The 14,823-nt window shown below is 43.3% G+C and overlaps 1 protein-coding gene across 3 annotated transcripts in view; it reads left to right on the plus strand.

Moving 5' to 3' along the window:
* pcdh17 (protocadherin 17) overlaps window positions 1–7,322 on the plus strand; it is a 70,306-nt gene extending 62,984 nt beyond the window's left edge. For all 3 annotated transcript variants that reach the window (XM_060072385.1, XM_060072386.1, XM_060072387.1), the window contains one exon: window positions 1,224–7,322. In XM_060072385.1, the coding sequence (XP_059928368.1) occupies window positions 1,224–1,897 (674 nt within the window). In that variant the 3' untranslated portion in view covers window positions 1,898–7,322. The remainder of the gene's footprint in view (window positions 1–1,223) is intronic.
* The last annotated feature ends 7,501 nt before the right edge of the window (window positions 7,323–14,823 follow it).

Raw genomic sequence — 14,823 nt, forward strand, 5'->3', positions numbered from 1 at the left:
TCTCTCTCTCTCGCTCTCTCTCTCTCTCTCCCTCTCTCTCTCTCTTTGTCTTTCTCTCTGTCTCTCTTTCGCTCTTTGTCTATGTCTCTCTCATTGTCTCTCTCTTCGTCTTATTCCCCCTTTCGCTCTGTCTATCTCTCTCTATCTCTCTCTCTCTATATCTATCTCTCTCTTTCTCTCTTGGAAAGCTTCAAAGCTTCCTCACATGAATTCATAAAGCTACTATAGTCGCCCTGATCAGAACTGCGAAACTCACACAATCACACACACAAGATTGCAACATGAGGTACAGTCACACATACAAGCACACACATACCTAGGGCCACACGTCTGTGTCCAAAGCTGTTCACCACCTGTGCCTTTGTGTGTGTGTGTGTGTGTGTGTGTGTGTGTGTGTGTGTGTGTGTGTGTGTGTGTGTGTGTGTGTGTGTGTGTGTGTGTGTGTGTGTGTGTGTGTGTGTGTGTGAGTGCAGCTCATATTGCGTTCACGGGATCTCTGCTCCACTCCACTCCACTCTCTGAGTCTCTGTATCTCCTTTGATCTTTTTATATATCGTTGTATCACTTTAACTCTTTATATCACAGCACATCTCTTTATACCACATTACGTCTCTTTATATCTCTTTGTATCTCTTGATATCTCTTTGTATCTCTTTGTATTTCTTCATGTACCTTTGTATCTCTTTATATCTCTTTGAACAGCATGACACCTCCCCATAAGTCACTCCTCACCTCCTGGCACCAACTCCTCTACCAGCCTCTCTCTTCTCATACCCTCTGTCATGCTCCCGTTGGCACGTTCCCATTCTACCTCTCTCTCTCTCTCTCTCTCTCTCTCTCTCTCTCTCTCTCTCTCTCTCTCTCTCTCTCTCTCTCTCTCTCTCTCTCTCTCTCTCTCTCTCTCTCTCTCTCTCTCTCTCTCTCTCTCGGTCATTCTCTTTCTGGCAACCTTCTCACTTTCTGTGATGCAAATTTAAATTTGGATTCAAGAAGCTTCATTGACAGGAAGGTGTCAACAACCGTTTTTTTTTACCTATTTATATATATATATATATATACATTATTCATAAACACAGCAATTTCAAAAACTGAAAATAAACAATCAAAAGCACTCAACTGAGGCTGTGTAGGATGATTGTGTTAACATTGCACTGACTTTCGTCAATCCAACACTGATGGGTAATTGTCTCTCTCTCCCCTCTCTCCCCTCTCTCTCCCAGCAGACGAGGACTGTGTGAATTGTACGGAGGAGTGCCGGGTGCTAGGTCACTCGGACCGCTGCTGGATGCCCCAGTTCCCAGCGGGGGGTCCGCAGGCAGAGGGAGGCGACTACCGCACTAACGTGTTTGTCCCAGCGGGGATGGAGGCGGCGCCCGAGGCCGACTCCTACGAGACGGTCAACCCCAACGGCAAGAAGACCTTCTGCACCTTCGGCAAGGAGCGGCGCGACCACACCATCCTGGTGGCCAACGTCAAGCCCTACCTGAAGGCCAAGCGGGCCCTCAGCCCCCTCCTGCAGGAGTCCTCCTCCGCCCCGGGGAGCCCCACCAAGGGCTGCTCCTCCTCTTCCACCGCCTCCCCCTCCTGCGCCATCGTCAAGAGCCCGGCGGACGGGGCGGAGGGCAAGCCAGCCCCGCCCCCCTGCTCCTCCGGCCACTACGGCCCCCCCGACGGCCAGAACCTGTCCCCCGCTAAGCCGGCGCGGGACCAGGGAGCCTACCCCCCATCCTGCGACCCCGTGGCCAAGGTGCTCGCCGAGGCCCGGTCTCGGATCAGCCAGGGGGCGGAGCCAGAGAGGGGTCGCGACCCCGCGGACCCTGAGCCGACGGCCCGGGACATAGACCAGCTGCTGCAGGACTGCAGAGGCGGTGAGGCCGGGGGTATGCTCAGGAAGTGACACCACGGCCCGCCACACATAGGGGGGGGGGGGGGAGGCGTGAGTAAATAAATGTGGAATCTCTTGCCAAAAGATGCCGGGATGTTTGGCGTTAAGTTGACTCCTGATCTTCTGGTTCTGAGCGGGAGGTGGTTGGACAACAAGCTTATGTTGATATTGTGAATTTTGTTGCACAAAGGTTGGAAGTGCGAACTCCAAACCAACAACATGAACAGATAACTGCGAACAATGCTGATGACTTTCTAAACTATTTTTTTGGATTCTTTAACACGGGAGGATTATGCTTCCGCAACCGCCCAGCTTTTATCTAAGTGCCCGCCAACATTCATCTGTGTGTTGTTCCATCGTCTCCTGTAAAGCGCTCATATCCACACGTGTGTGTGTGTGTGTGTGTGTGTGTGTGTGTGTGTGTGTGTCGTTGGACTTGTGGAAGTGTTTTCAGCCAGCAGCCTCGAGGGACTATGACCCTTTACGGTCAAACCTGACAATCGGTGGAGGGACGCAGTCGACACACACGCTAAAGACACGCGCATCTGGGACTGTAATATTGGTGTTTAACGTGTTAAAGCTATTGTATCAGAAAGAAAAAAAAAATTGGTTCTTCTAGGGGAGTTCTTGTCAGGGATAAGAGGGTGAAGGGACTGAAGGACTGAAGAGGAGAATAATATTCTGTGTAAAACCATCTTTCACTCATTTATATCCTTGTGCTGTTATCCACGCTCGCTATTTATACACTCTGGTATAGCTGTGCACACAAACAAAGATACACACACTTATATGCGCAGACACATGCACACAAAGTTGTGTAGCTGTTCACACAAATACTCTGACGGTTGCATATACTGATAAACATAAACATGCACATACACACAGACACACACGCATACGCATACACTTAAACACACATGAACATGTACTTACACACAGACACACACGCACACACATACACTTTAACACACATGAACACACATGCACTACACAAATACACATGTTCTAATGCAGGCAGAGCCACGCCCCCAGCTCGTCATGTGTGTGATTGTCTTCAGCCGTTCACCACCAATCTCTCCACTAATCTCACTGCTGCTCTTTCTACCGATCCCTGTACCGATCTCCCTACCTATTACTACCAATCTCTCTACTGATCTCTCTACAGATATCTTTACAGATGTTTCTACCGATATCTCTACCTGTCTCTCTACTGTTCTCTCTACCCATCTCTTAAACCAATCTCTTTATCAATCTCTTGCTCTCTCAGTCTCTACCTTTCTACTGATTCATCGTGCGCAGTGACGGTTCATGTGTCTGACTCAGCCTATAGGCTTTCACAATCTTGTATAAAAAGGGACATTTTTCCTCCTCAACTGTGAAAACACATATCTATATGATCATTTAGATTGATATATGTATGATTTCATGTATAGCGTCAAGATTATAGCAACATATTTATACATTTTGCTAAGGAAAAAAAGGAAGAGGATAAATCGGAGCGTGTCCTGGAGGTGAATGGTTATTTATTGTACATTGCGAAGGACACTGCCATCGAAAAACACCTGAATATGAAAAAATGTCCCTTCACATTATCACAAAGCATATAATCATTCAGTGTGTAAATGTTCCCAATCTAAATGTGTTTACATAAAAAAAATGACATATTTTTATTGATTTTACTGCAATTTCTGTGCATTTGAGCCAAATCGTGATGTGTACAAAAGCTATATTGTGTATTTTATTAAATTAATATATAGTTGTGTTGCAATATACATTGGCTTATATTGTATTTTGGCAAAGGTTGCCTTAGTAGCCGTCGAACTCTGTGAGTTTGCTTTAGTCCGGGTTCCTGGCAGTTTTCCCCCTTCCTACTCCTTTCCTCCTTCTCCTCTGCCTGTCGCGGGCTATAATGCTCAAAACCTGAAAACCTGCAAGTCCAAAAACACAGTCGCTGTTCAATCCTTAATCTGCTCTCCCAGAACACAACCCAACTAACGAGGACAAAGACAGCAACGGCCACCACAACAACACTTCTTCAAGTATTTTCTACGGAGCAGGGTTTTACCGGGCAGCTATCTTTCTTTAATGACGACTACTACCAGTACTGTGTGTGTTTTGTGTTTATTTTCCTTTGTTTCCACACATAAAGAAAAGGAGGAGAAACGTACCACTGCCTTACCGTGTGTGCAGAGAGCTTGTTGTGTCTGTGGAGCTTGTGAACGCTTTCAAAGCCCTGGTCTGCCACAATGTGCATTTTATATTCCTGACAAAACAAAAAAACGAAACAGGTGTCCATGTTGTCTATGTATGTATATCCTTCACAACGTTTAAAACTCCTGACTTTTACGGAGAGATTTGACACAAAAATAACTCTGGAATCTGTTTTGGTAAACCGTTTCTGTGAATCATGATTCCACACATTCTCTCACTTTGTTGAGCTCAATATAAATATTTATTTTTAATATTCTGACACATTTTTCGGGCCGCCCTCTGAAACAACAATAAGGGGATTTGTCTTACCTTCACGGATAATAATGTAGGTGTATCCATGGGATGTAAGATATACTATATGTGTATTCATATATATATATATATTAGAGCTGTCAGTTAAACGCGTTATTAACGGCGTTAACGCAAACCAAATTTAACGGCGTCAAAAAATGTAACGCGCGATTAACGCAATTTTTTTTTCTTTGCCTCAAAACAAAGAAGCAGTAGCCTGACTGCTATGTTCAAATGACATTTGTTCAATGCAGTCGTTTAATTGCACTATAGGCTCTTTTTTTGTATCATCCTGTTTTGATCAGTATATGCCAATGTTGTTATCAATAAAAAATCATTTGCACAAGGCAAGCCGATGCACTTCACCATGTTGATAAGAGAATTAAAATGAGAAGAATTATGGGACAAAAAAATCAAGGGATATTTAGCATAGAAAAATAATTTGCGATTAATCGTGAGTTAACTATGACATTAATGCGATTAATCACGATTAAATATTTTAATCGCTTGACAGCTCTAATATATATATATATGTGCATACCGTATATACGTCCATATGGGCCTTGGAAAGTGAAATATCAGCCCAGAGTGGCGCCATCCACTTGTCAGTGGTTGCCGGTGTATTGATTCTGTGCGTTGGGGGGGGGGGGGTTGGCCGTAGGGGAAACATAAACCTCACATTCTCGACTAAAACACATCTCATAGTGCAGCTCTCATATCCTGCCTGCTCTCTCATCCGTGCGCCTGAAACGGCGTGCTTTCGACAGACGCTCGAACGCCGGGATACTTTGGATAATAAAGGCAGGGTAGAAGGGGACTTCACAGCAACTGAATCAACCGCTCTGTGTTCTGTACACGGAGCCATGCAGCCATAGATAGACAGCAGACGGGCTTTCTAAACCCTGTGCTTTAATAGCACACAGCACGGCAACTCTGTCATCTCAGTCTTCTTCCTCGCCTCACGCCATTTTACTATTTTCACCACTATTTCCCTCCGTCCCGGCTCTGGAGACGGGAAGAAACAGTTTATTTTGCGTCCTCCTCCCTGACTGGCTGGCTGGCTGGTGTGGGCTCTGTGTGTGGCGTCAGGGTATGTTTTAGAGAGGCTGGAGGGCCGAACCAGCCGCAGAATAACATGTTTGTGTTCATTTCTAAATTAGATTTTTTTTTTTTTTCTCTGCTGTCTCTCCAACAGCCGGAGACGTGAGGCGCTTGACATTCTGCTGGCAGACAGCAACACGTAATGAAAGAGAACGTACGTCCCTGTACGCGCATAGACACTCACAGAGAGCTGCCAGCCACACATACCCGACACAGACACACCCATATACCTCGATACATTCACCCACATACTCACACGCACACATACACAACTGAATGCACAAGCACACACATACACAAGACACCTATGGACATGCGTATAAACACAAACGCACACACATTGCTGCAGACAGACAGACGCACACACACCTGCATATTTACACTCATACACAACCACACATACACACACTCCTTCAGGAAACCTTGAAGCCCACACACAAAAACCAGCAATCCAGACGATGCATTCTCCAACACACACACACACACACACACACACCCACACAGTGAGTCAGGTGTCTGGGAGGTTCATGCGTGTGTCCCATCAGGTTATCCGTGTGTTGTTTGAGTTAGCAGGCATCGAGGAGGGGTGAACCGCTGATTCCTATCGCAATGCCAACGCAGGCTCATGTGTTCATACCTTCTGTGGGTTTGTCTGTCTGTAAATCGATCCCCTCAAACCCTGAGCCATCCCCTCGTCGATCCGTCCACCCCATAATCAGTCCATCTGTACTCTGTGGGACATCATCAGAGAGGTGTTGGACTGTACAGGCACACCCCAATACCTTGGGTTTCAACCCGGCAACCCAGCACACAATGAGCCATTTCCCTGAAGTGGAAGGTATTCAACTTCTCTCTCTGGTTCTCTTCTGTCTCCTTCCCTCCCTTGATCTCTCTTTTTTCACTCAACTTCCCTCTCCCTCAATCCCTCCCCATTTCCCCCCCTCTCTCTCTCTCTCTCTCTCTCTCTCTCTCTCTCTCTCTCTCTCTCTCTCTCTCTCTCTCTCTCTCTCTCCCCTCTCCCTCTCCCTCTCCCTCTCTTTCTCCCTCCCTCCCTCTCCCCAGCCCAACCTCTTGTCCCCATCCCCTCCTCTATCCATCTCCCTCCCCCTATCTCTCTTCCTCCCTTTCTTTCTACCCCCACCCTCCCTTGCTCTGACTCCCACATCCTCCCCTCCTCCCAACCCACCCCAGCCTCTAGTCCGTCAACAGCCCCCCTGGCCTGCTGAGGTCAGCAGTGTGCTGGCTAGCAGACATGATGCAGGCTCTCTCTCATTATTCTGTAATTACAGGCTGGAGGATCGGTCCAGGCTGTATTCCAGATCGCAGTATTTCTGGACACTTCACACTTGATTTTTACCAAGTGATTAAAAAAGAGGCTTGTTGTCCCCCCCCTCCTCCGTCTCCTTCACCTCTTCCTCCCATCTTGTCCTCCTCTCCTTCCCTCTCCCCTCCTTCTCATCCCTCCCTCCCCTCCAATGCCCCTTCTCTCTTATGCTCCTCCCCTATTCTCCCATTGTTGATGCAACCGCTGTCGGAGTCAGAAAGGCAGTCTGTGATTCACCGGCCCAATAACAACACACCGTAATGCCATCTTTTTTATTTGAAACAAGCATCTGATGTTTGTTATCTTCTGGTTCTCCCATCCCTCCTCCTTCTCCTCGCCAGCCCTATATGGCTTGGTTGTCAGGGTTGACTGGCTCAGCTGGTGAAAAAAAAGAGCAGGAACATTCATTTTGTGTGGACTATTTCAACTGCTATTGTCTAAAGCTGTGTTCATTGTGATCTATCTGGAAAAAAATGATGAAATGACTAAATAAAAACATGCTATTACTAATAGTGATTAATTCCTTGTTTTCATTCGGAATTGGTGTTCTTTCCCTGTCTAATTGGATTTCTGTATTTACTTCTGTTTTTTTATTCGCCTGGTTGAAGAGAAATAAACATTTGCAAACACATGTGTCCTTCCCCCACACACACACTCCAACACACAAACCTCAAAGACAGACACGCGCTCTTTAAAGTTTAGCTTTGGGCGAGTGATTCCCAATTCATCTCATTAGTTCAAACTATGCAGCTTGCGCCTCAAGAGGCGAACCAAACAGTTTGAGATAATGTGTGCTAATAGCAGCAAGATGAGATGACAGATCTCTCTGTGTGTTGTCTTACTTAGTGTCTCATCAGCTGGTGGTCTACACAGGAACGTGTGTTTGTCTTTGTTTTCCCTGTTAGCTTATAGTTAGCCGTCTGGGACTGTTTGAGAGGAAACAGAACAGAAGAGATTATGGTAGGGTCGGTCGGAGATCAGGAGATTTAAATGTTGTTGGGTACTCTGTTCTGAGGGTGTCCATGTAGAAAACCAACCAGTAAGGTGTCCAACTCCAGGAGGAATACCCTTTTTTAGGTACTTTACTTGTCAGAACAATTTGTCCATATGAATATAGATTTAAAAGGCACATTATGCAAGATGTATGATTTCAAGCAAGCCCATTTACATTTACATTCAAACCATTTAGCAGACGTTTTAATCCAAAGCGTTTACAACCAATCATACACACATTCACGGCGGAGTCAACCATTCAAGGCGACAGCCAGGTCGCCGAGAGCTCAGGCCTTGTTAAAAAATAAAAAAATAATCCTCCCCATATTCTCTCGAAACCCCATCCAATAAAATGTAGGCCTTTCCGGATCTTTTACCTGGATACGTGTAGCCTTAAAGTTGGTGTTTCCATGGCGGAGTGTGTTAAAGAGTCAATACTTTGCATGTTGTACCTTTAAATTATGCAAATAAAACAAAATCCAATGTTGTAGAGGCCTAGCGATTATAACCTAAAACATTTTGATTATATTCATGGAATGGAGATCCAAATGAGATTTAGCAGCAAAGAAATACATGTATATGGTAATTATATTGTAAGTAAGGGATAATGTACAGCATGATGGCTCTGCCATACAGAAATATCAGACCACTGAATCCCGTAATTGACCAATTGACCAACTCTAAAAGGTTCCTAAAGAATTCAAGCTTTTCCATCATAAAAACAAAAATACCTGTCGAGATAACGCTTCCATGATTCCAATGGAATCATTGGTAATACTAAATTCCAATTTAGTATTTCATTGCAGTTTTATCTATACAGGTATGAAGAGATAAATACATTAAGTCAATACCAAAGTGAAAGTGAGGCATTTAGCAGAGGCTTACATCCAAAGCGACTTAAAACGGTTAATGCATACATTCACACACCAACAGCGGAGTCAACCATGGAGCAATTATTGTTGGGTGTCTTGCTCAGGGACACCTCTACACTCAGCTAGGAGGAGCCGGAGATGGAACTAGCAATCATCCGGTTGCAAGCCAACCCTCTCTACCTCCTGAGCTAAGACGTTTGTCACTGTACACACTGGCGACCTCTCTGGACGGATTTATCCATGAGAGAGACGTTTTTCCTATGCATCACTATCAATATCATCATGTTCTCATCATTAAACCGTAGCATAAAAACCCTTTACTAAAATAAGCATATATCATAAAACTGTATGAATGTAGGCCCTATGTATAAAAACGTAAAACCACTCATTTTTATGTTGACTTTGAATTTAAGGGGTGATGAACCAAAATTGGAGGTCCCTATATGTAAAAAATAAATAAAAGAACAGCCTGGCAGTCACATCAAACAATAGCCCGGCAGATTTCTTTAAAAAATATGGAACTGGGATCGTTTTTTTGCTTAGAAACATACGTTTTCTAATTTTGATGTGTTTTCAGTTCATTACTATGAGTGAAAGCATTGTGTTTGTCCACAGAATCCCCCAGGCAGTCGGTACTTAAAAAAAGCTGGCGTACGGTCGTCTCCTAAAGGCCACAAACATTCATTAGCATGTGGCAGAGCCTTGCTTCCCAAAATCTTCTGATGCTCAAGTACTTCCTAATCCGAGTAAACCACACAAGCTTCAAGCTCCAACTGCAACTTGGAAAAAACTTTAACATTATTTTATGTTAAATATATTACAATTACAAACATAGAGAATATGTCTCTGCTCTAAATGATTCACACATCATTAATAATGATGAGTACACATGGCTTAGTCATACACATGTTTCATGTAACACATTGCATTGACATTCTCTGACATGTTTTTTTTCCTCACTATTAATTCATAAGATCATATCCCTGATATCAATCTGGTATGATTCACCATGATCATGGGAATAATACATTATGCCGCGACGCAACACCGTGACGGAAAGATCTGGAACGGAAGGCATTGAGGGGGAGAGAACAGCCAGCTAGCGCGATAATAATCAGCCCCCCCTCCCCACACACCCCACACACAAAACCTCCTCCTCCCTTCTCCTCCACCTCTATCCTTCTTTTCTTCCCCCTACCTCCCTTTTCTCCACATTCTCCTCATCCTCCACCTTCTGTTCATCCTCCACCTTCTACTCATCCTCCTCTTCCCCCTACCTCCACTTCCTCCACCTTCTCCTCACACTTCTCTCCTCCCCGTCGTCCTCCACCCCCCTGCGCTGCACTGTTTCTTCTTCCTCCACCTCCTCCTCCTCCTTTCTCCTCCTCATGGCTCCTTTTCCTCTTCTTCCTCTATCCCCCTCCTCCCCTTCCTTCTCTAGTTGGATTAGATATTTAGTCTCAGGGGCAAGTGAGACTGAGATTGTATCTTTAGATTAGACATTGCTAGTGGGTTGCATTTTGTGTTTTAATCAAAGGCTGTGATGAAGATGAGTGTGGTAATAGGATGTAATGAAGAGCGGGTTGAGAGCTCCCGGCAACCAGAGCTGTGAAACACCTGTTTCTGCTCTACTCTATTGTCAGGACAACAAGGACACTTATCTCTGAGCGTCTCTGAGGAATTAGCACATTAAGATATGGTGCTGGCTGCTATTGTGTGTCACTGCGTTGGTTAGGGTGCAAATCTGCATTTTTACTGGGCGCTTGTGTGTCTGTTCTTGCGTCATTGTGTTGTAACCCAATCAATTAACAGAGTTCCATTAATTAGCTTGACAAGTAGATTCTGTCTCTTTTAGTCAGCCACTCCCCTAAGACTCACCAATAAGGGAGAGGAAGATAAACACTTGTTTTAAGGCGTTTGAAGGCAGATTTAGTTCAAGAGCAGCCTTCAAACACAAGGCTATTCATAGTGCTTTACACAGGCAGGAATCACATTTTAAAACATTAAAAGGACAATCATTAAAGAAAATATGAGATTTGAGACAATGACTGTTAAGAAAATAGGAAATAAAAGAATAACAATTGAAAGAGAATAAAATATATTCCAGGTGAGAGGTGCGGAGCATGGTTGCTCATAATGTTCTGCCAATCTCTTTGATTGCTGTTTACGTGCGTGTGAATGTAAGCGAATCTCGAGCACAACTCTTATATTTTCAGATACTGAAGACTTTCACTAGCATTACCAGACAATCGCTCCGGTGTTATCAGTTCTGTCTTCTCACTCACCTTTACATCTTTTCAGGTTTTTTTTTTATCTTGTTTGCATTGTGCAGAGTTGTACACTGAGATCTATTGTTCAATTGAAAATCTTAAGACTAACCTGTTGTATTGCTGTTGTACTGTATGCCTACATGTGATGCAAGGCACGATTTGCCGGGGGAATGTGTGGGATTTCCCCCTTCCTGATCTATTTATACTAGCCTGGCATTGCAGGACGAATTGCAAACTTCAGTTAGTCTGGAAGCTGTCAGTTCGTTTTCAATTTCCAATGGGTGTCCCCGAAGGGTGCAGAGCGACAAAAATCCCTCTGGACGCAATTGGATAGGCTTAAAACCAATCATACAAGAAAACGGGTGACGCAGCCCTGAGTGACAACACATATTTCTTCTAAAAAAAAAGTGCAGTTGTCTGTTATTTTTTTGGTGAAATTATGTGTCCAGTTTGTTTAGTATTCTCTCAAAAGCGTGATCAACAGTTCATCAGCAACTGAAGCCAACTCTGTTGTTGTTGAACTGCCTCTACGGAGCAGCAACACCGTCATCGTATTGAACCCAACTCATATTAGATAAATGGTTGTGATTGGTCGGTCTATTTCGTAGTGGGCAACAATAAAATTGTATTGGACAGACCGTATCTCTGCCTCTGCAGATTTATCATTATCCCCAAAATGTATCAAAGAGATCAATGCTACTTAAAGAATAGAGTTTATCAAGTATTTTAAGCTAAGTAAAGCGCTATAACGTGAACCGTGCGATGGAACGAAAAGTCGGTTATGGAACACCCACTAACGCATTCGTGGGACAATAGATGACATAATTTCCGGATTTTATTCAATTGAATATTGTTGTTCATGAATAAGTGTTTTGGCATGCATGGCCGAGTATCACTATCAGTTGTTTTGGAAGGGGAATCTTTTCTTGTATTTTTTGTTTTGTTGTGTTTCTGTTGTGCGCCATACAAATATGGGGCGAGGCTACTTGATGAGTTAATTAGGAAAATATTTATATATTTATGCAAATGCAGTCAAGAAGTTGAAATTCTGAAATTTGTGATGTGTTTTCATGGATAAAAATGGTTCAAAACATCTCCTCAGTGTTTTTTCACAAATCACACCCCTGCATAAATGTATTCAGTCACACTCTCCTCTCTCCATTAGCTTTCTCTCTCTCTCTCACTCTCTCTCTCTCTCTCTCTCTCTCTCTCTCTCTCTCTCTCTCTCTCTCTCTCTCTCTCTCTCTCTCTCTCTGTCTCTCTCTCTCTCTCTCTCCCCCTCTCTCTCTCTCTCTCTCCCCCTCTCTCCATCCCTCACTAGCTCTCTCTGTCCTCTCTATCCCTTTCTATATAGCTCTCTCTTCCTGTCTCTATTCCTCCCCCTCCTTGCTCTCTTCTCTCTCGCCTTGGTCTCACTTCTCTTTCCTTTTTTCCCTCTGTGTTCAGGGACTTTTTCAAGGGCTTCTTAGGTGGTGTCGTGCATGTTGGCCTGTGAAGCCCTTTGAAACTGGAACTGTGATTAAGGACCGTAGAAATAACATTGACTCAATGTGATATTTGGAGATCATGTTTAGGCTTTAAAGGTTTAAACCATCAAGGCTGAGTTGATGATCACTTTAGTAGCTGCTGTCATCCCTGGCAAGAAATCCAAGCTATTCAATAACAAACCGAAACCATTTGGTTGTACATAAATGTGTGCATAAACATTGTTCTAATTTCTACAAAGGAATAAAGAGGTTGTACAGAACATGGATAATTGTCTTGAACTTTATATTATAATTAGCATGTGCACATGTACGTATTATAAGTGCTCTGTTTAGAAGATACAACTTTTATTGAGATCAAGTGCATTACACATCCGAAAAACAAGAGGAATTACTCTCGAGGTTTTATGTTCATATTTCTGGCTTATTTTTGCTTGCTGTTTCTCATTGGCTCAAGTCATTCTGCCGCTTTAGTGAGTGAGCAGTGAATTTCAACCAATCGGAAACCGTTATTCAACTATTCTCCTGTGGTTTGCTGTTAGTCTTTGATTTCTCTTCAAAGAGATTTTTACTCAGGCCAATGTGTAAAACACTTTGTTCCTCTTCTCCTTCCCTCCTCTCTGCTCCCCCTCCATCAGAGTGCTATGCACATCTTCTCCCACCCTCTCTCTCTGTCTCTCTTTTGCTCTCTCCCTTCTAACCTTTACCATCCCCTCCCCTTTGTCTATCCTCTCATCTGCTTTACTCACCAATTCTCTCTCCTTTCCTCTACTATCTCTCTTCTTCCCTCTCATCTCCTCTACTCCGACCTCTCTCTTTCTCTCTCTCTCTCTCTCTCTCTCTCTCTCTCTCTCTCTCTCTCTCTCTCTCTCTCTCTCTCTTTCTCTCCCTCTTCTCTGTATCACTCTCTGTCTCTCTCTCTGTCTCTCTCTCTCTCTCTCTGTCTCTCTCTCTCTCTTTCTCTCCCTCTTCTCTGTATCACTCTCTCCCTCTTCTCTGTATCACTCTCTCTCTCTCTCTCTCTCTCTCTCTCTCTCTCTCTCTCTCTCTCTCTCTCTCTCTCTCTCTCGCTCTCTCTCTCTCTCTTTCTCTCCCTCTTCTCTGTATCTCTCTCTCTCTCTCTCTCTCTCTCTCTCTCTCTCTCTCTCCCTCTTCTCTGTATCACTCTCTCTCTCTCTCTCTCTCTCTCTCTCTCTCTCTCTCTCTCTCTCTCTCTCTCTCTCTCTCTCTCTCTCTCTCTTCTACCCTATTTGCCTCCCTCTCTCCCTCCTACCCCCCTCTCCTCCTCCTCCCTGGATATAACAGATGGATTCATAACGACTTGGTATCTGGAGTCAAATCATCCAGTAATTACCCTTAACGTGTCTCAATCTCATTCATTGATACATTTGTGATATAACATAAATATTTCAATCTTACATTTTCGAAAAATCCGGTGCAAATGAAAGCTGATCTTGGTTTTTAACTTTAATCCAGGAAAAATAACATCAATCCATTCCGGACATTCTAATGGCAACTGTCTGGCATGATTGATTACTCTATTAATGTGTCAGATGAACAGCCACAGTCATCGTGTTTTAACATATTACTCTTTCTAGTATTTTGGAACAACTTACTCAACCTTTGTTTCTGCTATGTTCTGAACAAGCATTATCTGTCTGTGCGTTGATTCGGCACCCTCATAACTACCTCCCCTGTGCTCCTTCTCAGGGCTCCTCCTCTGGGTTTGGGGGGGGGGGTCCTTGTACTTGCAGATAAGCTAAATGAACTGGTTATTAATCATGCTTAGGGAATCCTATTGTGACAGCAGCAAATTGCAGACAAATGTCCATACATATGGAAAAGATAAGTCCATATACAATATAAATGGATGTATGTATGTACATATACATATATATATATATACTGTGTGTATTTATATATATATATATATAGTATGTATACTATACATATATATATATATATATATATATATATATATATAATATATATATATACATATATATATAGATATAGATATATATATATATATATATATATATATATATATTATATATATATATATATATATATATATATATATATATAATATATCTATACATATATATATATATAGATAGTATATGGTTGGCTTTAGTAGTTCAGACAATATTAGATTAGAATAAAAAACATGAATTTAGAGAGATACTGCTGTTATATAATTTGGGCTTGTAAAGCCCTGTGAAACTGTGGCTGTGATTAAAGTCTGCGCTAATAAAACCTGACGTGACTTGACTTTATGGCCAAGGAGGGAGCTCCATGACGCAGCAGTTAGACCCACTCAGCGGAGTCTACCCGGCGCAGGGAGAGAGCATCATTTAAGGGTGCGATGAGTGTGCCTGTAGCCACTTCT

This window comes from Gadus macrocephalus, chromosome 14 (genome assembly GCF_031168955.1).
Source record: "Gadus macrocephalus chromosome 14, ASM3116895v1".
NCBI lineage: Eukaryota > Metazoa > Chordata > Actinopteri > Gadiformes > Gadidae > Gadus > Gadus macrocephalus.